Source organism: Erythrolamprus reginae, chromosome 5 (genome assembly GCF_031021105.1).
Source record: "Erythrolamprus reginae isolate rEryReg1 chromosome 5, rEryReg1.hap1, whole genome shotgun sequence".
In the NCBI taxonomy this organism is placed as follows: Eukaryota; Metazoa; Chordata; class Lepidosauria; order Squamata; family Dipsadidae; genus Erythrolamprus; species Erythrolamprus reginae.
In genome coordinates, this window is record NC_091954.1 from 112,649,233 (window position 1) to 112,659,742 (window position 10,510).

General features: G+C 44.9%; 1 protein-coding gene across 1 annotated transcript; it reads left to right on the forward strand.

The window, feature by feature from the left end:
- Positions 1–8,209: 8,209 nt before the first annotated feature.
- Positions 8,210–10,254, forward strand: CAMK2N2 (calcium/calmodulin dependent protein kinase II inhibitor 2). The gene is made up of 2 exons (XM_070754163.1): positions 8,210–8,372; positions 9,761–10,254. The coding sequence occupies exons 1-2, from the start codon at positions 8,210–8,212 to the stop codon at positions 9,829–9,831; spliced, it is 234 nt and encodes a 77-aa protein (XP_070610264.1). The 3' UTR covers positions 9,832–10,254.
- The last annotated feature ends 256 nt before the right edge of the window (positions 10,255–10,510 follow it).

The window sequence follows — 10,510 nt, forward strand, 5'->3', positions numbered from 1 at the left end:
ACGTCCGCTGGTAGGTTGTTTCACTGGTTGATCGTTCTGTCCGTCAGGAAGTTCTTCCTTATTTCCAGGTTGAATCTCTCCTTGGTCAGCTTCCAGCCGTTGTTCCTCATCCGGCCCTCCAGTGCCCTGGAGAATAAAGTGACCCCCTCCTCTCTGTGGCAACCCCTCATATACCTGTAGACTGCTATCATGTCCGCTCTGGCCCTCCTTTTCTCTAGGCTATCCATACCCAGTTCCTGCCATCTCTCATAGAAACATAGAAACATAGAAGTCTGACAGCAGAAAAAGACCTCCTGGTCCATCTAGTCTGCCCTTATACTATTTTCTGTATTTTATCTTAGGATGGATATATGTTTATCCCAGGCATGTTTAAATTCAGTTACTGTGGATTTATCTACCACGTCTGCTGGAAGTTTGTTCCAAGGATCTACTACTCTTTCAGTAAAATAATATTTTCTCATGTTGCTTTTGATCTTTCCCCCAACTAACTTCAGATTGTGTCCCCTTGTTCTTGTGTTCACTTTCCTATTAAAAACACTTCCCTCCTGGACCTTATTTAACCCTTTAATATATTCGTAAGTCTCTCTTCGTAAGTCTTGGTTTCTAGACCCCTGATCATTTTGGTTGCTCTTTTCTGCGCCTTCTCCAGAGTTTCAATGTCTTTTTTGAAGTGTGGTGACCAGAACTGAACACAGTACTCCAGGTGTGGTCTGACCAGGGCGTAGTAGAGTGGTATTAAGACTTCCCTGGTCTTGGAGTGTATTCCCCTGTTGATGCAGCTTAGGATTGTATTGGCTTTTTTGGCTGCTGCTGCACATTGTTGGCTCATGTTTAGTTGATTATCCACCAAGACTCCAAGATCTCTTTCGCAGTCGCTACTGCTAAGAGGGGTTTCTCTCAGGCTGTCTCTTGATCCTCAAAATCTAACTGAGCCGGATGTGGACCACTCACAATACCTATCTCCTCAGCTTCATCCAATCCCCTCTCCCAGTTTCCCACGGCACCAAATGTGGCCTGCCTGAAACGGTTTCCAGGCCTGACGTAGGATTTCATTTGCCAAATACATCAGTACCCATCCCAAGCTCTGCCGTAACCAGAGTTCTGATTTTGCTTGACTAAAGGCACTTTCTGAATGTCCTCTCGGGAGCTTCAGATAAGTCCTGCAAGAGTTTGGGTAGGCAGTGAGAACGACTTATGGAATCTTCAATTTGATATGGAGAATATATTATGCAAATCTAGCATCCTGGCCCCGTTTCTTTAGCTGTGGATCCGTTTCCAGCTCTTCTCGAATAGGCTATTTTTATCAAATTTGAGGGAATTTGTTCAGAATGAAGATGGAAAGCAAAGAAGGAGTAAAAGACGACACATATAAGCATGTTTGGATACATCAAAGGAAACCAAGGTTATTCCGAAGGTTGCTGAAATGGGAATATTCTGCATGAGAAAACCTTATTATTATTATTATTATTATTATTATTATTATTATTATTATTATTATTATTATTATTATTATTTGTTCTGCCGGGCTCTCTGGTAGGAGCCTCCCGAAAATTCAAGGGTACAAATTTCAGACACACACATGTTTGAAAATTCAAAACAATGTTCTTTATCACAAAAGTCAAAATAAACTAAGCACTCATTTTGTATTGCAAAGAGCACTCGTCCCAAAACAATCGGGTAGTCTGTACAATTTCCCTTAAGCAGTCATTAAGTACTTAGCTAGCAGCTGTGAAGAAACTTCACACCCCTTCTTCTTCCAACGAAGTGCCACACACACATACACACATTGCTCTGCTTTGGTTTCAAAGGCATAAAAAATCAACAAACAAAGTCCAGAAAACAGCAACACAGGATTCCTGAAGAACTGCGATCAGATACTCTTCCACAAAGGCCTAACCCACACGATGCTATTCATAGCAGCAGCCCTAATTACTGGAGCCCCACCCAACCACAGGTGGCCCCTCTTATCCCCTGTAATATGTCCTTACTTTGTCTCTTCTACGCATAATTCTGCGCTTGCGTGGGTCCAAGACATCTTCATCCAAATCAATGGAAGATAATGGAGATTGACTGTCTGGGCTGTGTGCCAAGCCCTCTTCTGCCGAGTCACTCCCACCTTCTTCTTCGTCCGAGGAAACTAAACTCTGAACTGACTCTGTCGGCAATAACACAGGCCTGCGACATGTTGAAGTTACCCCTGCATCCACCTCCACATTCCCTGGGGCAGGAGCTGGGCCAGAGCCAACCACAACAATTATTATTATTATTATTATTATTATTATTATTATTATTCTATTATACTAAAAAATATTCAATTGAATTATTCACATCCATTAAACACGTTATCCCCTTAATCATTTTTACGGCTACTACAGACAGTGATACTAAAAAGGATTAATTCTGGTTATTTAATTTATATACATGTTTGTTCTGCCTTAAGTCAATCAAAACTACAATGCCACCATTAATACAAATCAAATAATTCATAATCAATCTTTAAAGTGTTAATATTTAAATAACTTTATCCTTTTTATTCTATATCTAATTCATCGTTATATATAAATTTTGTTTTTTTTTCTTGCTTCTAACCATTCATAAAATGTATTCCAAATTTTATAATACTCTGAGTCTTCTTTATTGTTTAATTTAAGTGTCAATATGTATGTGCTCCACACATTCAAGAGGAGATTGGACTGTAGGGTTTCCTGCTTTAGCAGGGGGTTGGACTAGATGACCTGCAAGGTCCCTTCCAACTCTATAAATAAATAAAAATCTCTTTGTTGCCTCCTCCCGTCTTCATGCATAGCCTCTTAAGCCAGTCTGCAGAGGAAGGAAGCTCCTGTGTTATGGGATGCATCCTCCAAAAAGGCCTTTCCACTCCCCAATGGTTCAAAGGACATTACCAGCACAGTGGGAACTAAAATGCAAGCATCTTCCTAGCATCATCAAGTGCTTTCCTTCGGAGGGGTGGGGTCTGATTCATCGGATGCTGCTTTTGTGTTTGGAGGGTTTGATGCACCGTGAAGAACAGATGGCATCTCAAATGTAGGGATCTGAATGACCCCAACTTTAGATTAGATTAGATTACTAGAGATGGAAGGGACCTTGTAAGTCATTTAGTCCAAGAATTAAGAATAGAATAGAAATAAGAATAGAATAGAATAGAACAGAACAGAATTAGAATAGAACAGAATAGAGAAAAGAAAACAGAATAGAATAGAAATAAGAATGGAATAGAATAGAATATAGAATAGAATAGAATAAGAAATAATAGGATAGAAATTAGAATAGAATAGAAATAAGAATGGAATGGAATGGAATGGAATAGAATAGAATGGAACGGAACGGAATAGAATAGAATAGAATTTTATTGGCCAAGTGTGATTGGACACACAAGGAATTTATCTTGGTGCAGATGCTCTCAGTGTACATAAAAGAAAAAGATACATTTGTCAAGAATCATGTGGTACAGCACTTAATGATTGTCACAGGGGTCAAATAAGCAATGAGGAAACAATCAATATTAATAAAAATCTTAGGATACAAGCAACAAGTTACAGTCATACAGTCCTAAGTGGGAGGGAAAGGATGATAGGAATGATGAGAAAAACTAGTAGAATAGAAGTGCAGATTTAGTAAAAAGTCTGACAGTGTTGAGGGAATTAATTGTTTAGTAGAGTGATGGCGTAAACCTAATCTTATGTAGCGTCTTCTCTAGAAACACTGGTTTATTAACCAGAGCATACAAAACATTCGTCAGACCTAATTCTAGAATACAGCTCACCTGTATGGAATCCACACTGCATTTCAGACATTAATACAATTGAAGGAGTCCAGAAATACTTCACAAGAAGAGTCCTTCACTCCTTCACTCCTCCTCATGTAACAAATTACCCTAGTCCTCCAAACTTTAAATACTACATCTAGAAAATTTACAACTACGTCGTCTCCGAACTGATTTAACTGTTGTTCATAAAAACATACATCACAATGTCCTCCCTGTCAGTGACTACTTCACCTTTTTTTAAAATAATTTTTTTATTAATTTTAAATGTTAAAACATACAAACTACATACAACATAAAAACAGTGTCCTGTGAAGGTGCACCCATCACCTGACAACATACATATATACCCCACCACCAATTGGAGGGTCTGTACTAACATCTTTAATATTCTTCTAAGTTGGAATCTTATTCTTCTAAGTTGGAATCTACTTCACCTTTAACAACAACAACACAAGAGCACGTAATAGATACAAACTGAATGTTAATCGCTCCAAACATGACTGCAGAAAATACGATTTCAGCAATAGAGTGGTCACCACCTGGAACTCATTACCTGACTCTGTTGTTGCTTCCCCCAACCCCAAAATCTTCAACCTTACATTATCTACAATCGACCTCTCCCCTTTTCTAAGAGGTCAGTAAGGGGCGTGCATAAGTGCACTTTTGTGCCTAATGTCCCTGTCCTACTGTGATATTATCCTTTCTATTACTATGTTCTACTTATGTTATGTTATGTTAATATGTACTATAGTACATATTGTATAGTATGTTTGTACGTATGTCTGCTTAATAATGGGGTTTTTTAAATATTTTAAATTGTAAGTTATTAGATTTGTTATGAACTGTTTTATTCTGTTGTGAGCCGCCCCGAGTCTACAGAGAGGGGCGGCATACAAATCTAATAAATAAATAAAAAAAATAAATACTATACTTGTTTGACAAACAAACAAACAAACAAACAAATAACCCTTCCTCACTCAAGCTTGGAGTCCCTACACCCAGTGAAAGCTGCTAAACTTATGGTGCTAAACGTATGGTTGAGGGTCACCACAACATGAGAGACTGTATTAAGAGGTCGCGGCATTAGAAAGTTTGAGAACCACTGGTCTGGAGGTATGTTGTCCATGGAGTCGCAATGGGCCAGACATGACTTCACAATTAACAACAACAACAACAGGCATGGGGGAACTAAGATACACTTTCCCCCTAGGCCTTTACAATTCTATGCATGGTATGTTTGTATGTATGACTGGTTTTTATATAATGGGTTTTTAACTGTTTTTTAGTATTGGATTTTGTTGTACTGTTTTACTGCTGTTGTTAGCCGCCCCGAGTCTGCGGAGAGGGGCGGCATACAAATCCAATAAATAAATTAATTAAAAAATAAAAATAAAAAATAAAACAAATCCTTTGAGGAGTGGAGTCTGAGCAACTGAATGCTATGATCCCATCATGTTACTCTTGGAGGTCGGGGAGGCACATTTTTGAATGTCCACTTGACCAAACAGACTGGGTCCTTACAGGCAGTCCTAGATCTACAACAGTTCATTTAGTCACCATTCAAATTTACAACGGCACTGAAGAAAGTGACTTGTGGGACTGTTTCCCCCAGTTATGACCGCTGCACCATCCCTGTGATCACGCGATCCAAATTCAGATTTTTTTTGACCCCTGGTTCATACTTATGCCCCCGGGACCATGTGATTATCTTTTGTGACCTTCTGACAAGCCATGTCAACCAGGAAGGCGGATGGCCTGAGCAAACCAATTTTGATTGACTGCAGGGAGTCACGTAACCATGGTGGGTAGTTGTAAGACGGGGTCAAACTCACTTAAACCACGGTCTCGCTTAGGCCACAGAAATTTTGGGCTCAAAGAATCCGAGAACCGCCCATCTATTATCCCAGATGGTCTTTTGAAATATATGTGGGTATGAGAGGGGGAGTCAAGACAGTTTAATTTAATCCAATTCACATGAAAGTCTTGACATCCCCCCCCAAGATGTCAAGGTCCTGTTCAAAAATGATGGATAAAAATCATCTATCTATCTATCTATCTATCTATCTATCTATCTATCTATCTATCTATCTATCTATCTATCTCTCATCTATCTATATCATCTATCATCTGTCTCTTTCTCTCTCCTCTATTCTCTCTCTTTCTTTTGCGCTATCATTTTTCTATCTATCTATCTACCTATCCATCCATCCATCTATCATCTCTCTGTGTTTGTCTCTATCATCTGTTTCTGTCTCTGATCTATTATCTCTCCCTCTTTCTATCTATCTATCTATCCATCCATCCATCCATCCATCCATCCATCCATCCATCTATCATCTCTCTGTCTTTGTCTCTATCATCTGTTTCTGTATCTGTCTCTGATCTATTATCTCTCCCTCTTTCTATCTATCTATCTACCTATCTTTCTATCTATCTATCTATCCATCCATCCATCCATCCACCCACCCACCTACCCACCTACCTACCTACCTATCTCTTCTCTATCATCTCTTTCTCTCTTAGATATACTCTGTCTATTGTCTAGCTCTTTATTTCTCTCTGTCTCTCATCTATCAATTATCTCTGTCTCTATCATCTCTCTCTCTCTCTTATCTGTCTGTCTATCTATCTATCTACCTACCTACCTATTCTCTTTCTTTCTTTCTTTCTTTCTTTCTTCCTTCCTTTCTTCCTTCCTTCCTTCCTTTCTTTCTTTTGCCATGTTTATGTAGTGTATATCAGAGGTGGAGACCCTCTGAGACCTGTATGTCATGGAATTTTCATTTCAACGCATGCTGATTAATATACATCCCAAGTGACAATAACGTTCTCCTCCTAGTCCGTTGAGAAGCCCGCAGCAAAGGGGAAAGCCTTCTGTACACACTCAGGAGCCATCACCTAAACTTCAAAAGAACCCCGGTCTTCTGTCCAGAATGTCCCATGGCTTCTGCCTGCCAATCGGGGCGAACGGGACTGCCAAAAGGGGAGATTAGAAGCAACGGTGTATGCAAGCCTAACACACACACCCCTCATCCGAGAGGGGCTTCCCTCTGGGAGAAAGCGAAAGCCCGGTGAGGCGGAGCCAAGGAGAAGTAGGCGGATCTGACGGGGACTTTTGCTGCAAGTTTCCCCCTCTCTCCCTCCTCTCAATTCTTTCTACATCTCTCTTTTTCTCTCCTCTTCTCTCCTTCTCTCTTTCCTTTCCCCTCTCTTTCTCTCCTCTCAATTATCTCTATTTCTCTCTTTTCTCTCTCTTCTCCTTCTCTCTTTTCTTTCCCCTCTCTTTGTCTCACTCTCATCTCTCGCTCTCTTCTCTCCCTCTACTATCAATTCTCCAAACTGTTCTTCTCTCTTTTCTCTCTCCTCTCTTTCTCTCCACTCTCTCCCTTCTCTCCTCCTTTCTCTCTCTATTCTCTTGTTTCTCCTCCCTCGCTCTCCTCTCTCTTCTCTCCCCTCTCAATTCTCTGAACTTCTCTATTTTCTCTCTCCCCCTCTCTTTCTTTTCTTTCTCCTCTCTTTCTCTCCAGTCTCTCTTTCCTCTCTCTATTCTCTTCTTTCTCCTCTCTCGCTCTCTTCTGTCCCGTCTTTCCTCTCAATTCTCTGAACTTGTCTTCTCTCTTTTCTCTCTCCTCTCTTTCTCTTTTTTCTTTCTCTCTTTACTTTCCTCTCTCTTTCTCTCCACTCTCCTCTCTCTCTCCTTTCTCGCTCTCTTCCCTCCCTTCCCTCCTCTCAACTCTCTGTACTTCTCTCTCTCTGTCTGTCTGTCTGTCTGTCTGTCTCCTCTCTCTCTCCTCTCTCTCTCTCTCCTTTCTCACTCTCTTCCCTCCCTTCCCTCCTCTCAACTCTCTGTACTTCTCTCTCTCTCTCTGTCTCTCTCTCTCCTCTCTCTCTCTCCTTTCTCGCTCTCTTCCCTCCCTTCCCTCCTCTCAACTCTGTACTTCTCTCTCTCTCTCCCTCTCTCTCTCTCCCTCTCTCTCCCTCCCTCGATCCCCACCCCCGGCTGTCCCCGCCCCTGGGCCGCACGCAAGGCTCCGGAGGAGGACCTTCCCAGCCGCGAGAGCCCCCTGCGCGCTCGGCCCCGGATGCATGACTTCATCCTTCCGCCCTGGGTTTCCTTTATGATGTAGGGTTGTCCCAAGCGCTCCGCTCAGACGCTGATCGAGGCTGTTGGACGCCGCACGCGCGTTTCTCTCCCCCCGCCCGCCCGCCCGCCATCCAGCCTGCCCGCCTGCCTGCCTGCCTCTCGGAGCCGCCCGCCCGCCTTCTCCCCTCGCTTCTCCCGAACCTCGGCCGGCGCCCAAAGCCAGCTTTGCCTTCCGCAGCTGCCGCTCGCCCGCTCGCTTCTTTTTTTTTTTGGCTTGCTTTGGCTCTTCTTCTCTTGGCCCCCCCGCCCACCCAGCCCACCCTCGCCCCCCGGCCACCATGTCTGAGGTCCTGCCTTACAACGACGACAAAGTGGCCCGCTATGGCACCGACTCGGAGGTGGGCGACATCTCCTTCAGCTGCCGCCTCCAGGACACCAACTCCTGGGGCAACCAATCCAAGCGGCCCCCCAAGTTGGGACAGATCGGACGAGCCAAGCGAGGTGAGCCGCGCGTCCCTCCGGGGCATCGACCGCGTCGCTTTCTCCTCCCTATCCTTGCCCCCTTTGGTCGCCGCTGCAGGACGGGTGGTGGTGGTAGAGAAAGTGGGGGGGACCAATCATTCCAGACCCCCCCTTGCTTCCCGCGATTCCTGGGGAGAGGGGAGGGAATAATAATAGGTTTAGGTTTATTGGATTTATATGCCGCCCCTCTCCGCAAACTATGATGATGATGATGATGATAATAATAACAACAACAACAACAATAACAACAACAACAACAACAACAACAACAACAATAATAATAATAATAATAATAATAATAATAATAATAATAATAATTTATTAGATTTGTATGCCGCCCCTCTCCGCAGACTCGCGGCGGCTGGAAGCGAATGGATCTGCCCTCCCCTCCCCGTCGTAGCTTCTTCCCTGGCTGAGATTTCCCCCTTGCCTACCCCCCCCTCCAATTTTTTTTGTCAATTTTCCCCTCCCGCAGGTGGATCCTGCCGCAGAAAAGCGGGGAGGGCCGGCCGGCTGGTTGGAAGGTGTTGTGTTTCTTTTTAACACCCCCCCCAAAAAAGATTCCTCTCCCCCCCCCATCGCGCCCCAGGTTGAGACAGCAATAGCCCTGAGACTTATATACCGCTTCTTGGGGCTTTGACAGTCTTCTGTAGCTACAGTAGATCCGCCTCTACGGAGATCCCCGCCGTAAGACGATCGAGGCTGCTTGCGATCTGCGCCCCCCCCCCCCATCTTCCAGGCCTCTTTGGCGCAGCAATTCTCGGCGCCCGAGCCGCCCGTTTGCGCCCCCCCCCCCCACCAACGCGGGGCGCTTGACCGCTCCGACCGCGTCTCTTGCAGAGCCGGAGGGTCTTTAGAGCAACAACAATAGCATTTAGACTTATATGCCGCTTCACAGCGCTTTACAGCCCTCTCTAAGCGGTTTATAACGAGGAAGCATATTGCCCCCCAACAATCTGGGTCCTCATTTATGGCCAGTGGGGCTTTATTATTTCCCCCCGGAGGGTCCTTATTTTATTTATTTTTTATTATTATTATTATTATTATTATTATTATTATTATCATCATCATCATCATCATCATCATCATCATCATCATCATCTATTAGATTTGTATGCCACCCTTCTCCGAAGACTCGGGGCGGCTCACAGAATGGCGGGGGGGGGAATTCCATGGGTGGGTGGGCGGGGGGGGAGGAGAAGGAAGACGATGGGGGGGTCTGTCTCGTAAAGCTGCCCCCCCAATAGCCTCCCCTCCCCGGGGGCTCAGAGGCCAAGTGTTCGGGGTGGGGGGTGACCCGTCGCTTCCCGTCCTGACGGCGCGTGTTTTGGGTTTGTCCTTCCTTCCTCCCCCCCCCCCCCCTGCAGTGGTCATCGAAGACGATCGAATAGACGAGGTGCTGAAGGGCATGGCCGGCAAGTCGCCGTCCGGGGTATAAAGCGGGCACCCGCAGCGCCTCTGCAACACCGCGAGCTGCAGCGGATTGGTGTCCCCCCGGAAATAATATTTTTTCTTTTCAACAAAACAAAACAAAAAAAAAAGCACTTTTGGCTGTGCATGTTTGTTGGGATTGTGGACGAACCCGGAAAAAATTTAAAACAAAAGGCACAGAAGAAGGAGAAGAAGAAGAAGAAGTGATGAGGCTGCTGGCAACACCTTCCAACGTCCAACGCGACCCCGGCCCGAAGAAGGAACTGATTCTTGGGGGGGGGGGACGAGACACACCGTCATCTCTCTCTCTATTTTTTGCAACCCCCCCTCCTATATTCCCTCTTCCTCCTCCGCTTTCCAACTGGAGCGCCGGGAGAACCAGCCGAATCCCAACGTTTTGTAGCCCGTGGCCGCCCGCGGGGACCGTGATGCCCGATCCCGGAGTTTCCAACGACCCTTCTAGATAGAAAAGGGGGCCTCCCCGTTTGGAGGGAGGGGTTGGGGGTGAGGGTGGGGGAGGAAAGGAAAAGGCGGGCGGGCGCTTGAGTGGCGCGCTTTGCGCCTTTTCTGCAGGAGCTGTCCATTTCAGCACCTTCGGCGCGCCGAGCCGCCCGCGCAAAACAAACAAAAAAAAAACCCCGCAACACAACAACCCCGCTTATTAAGGCGCCTTGCAGAATTGGGGG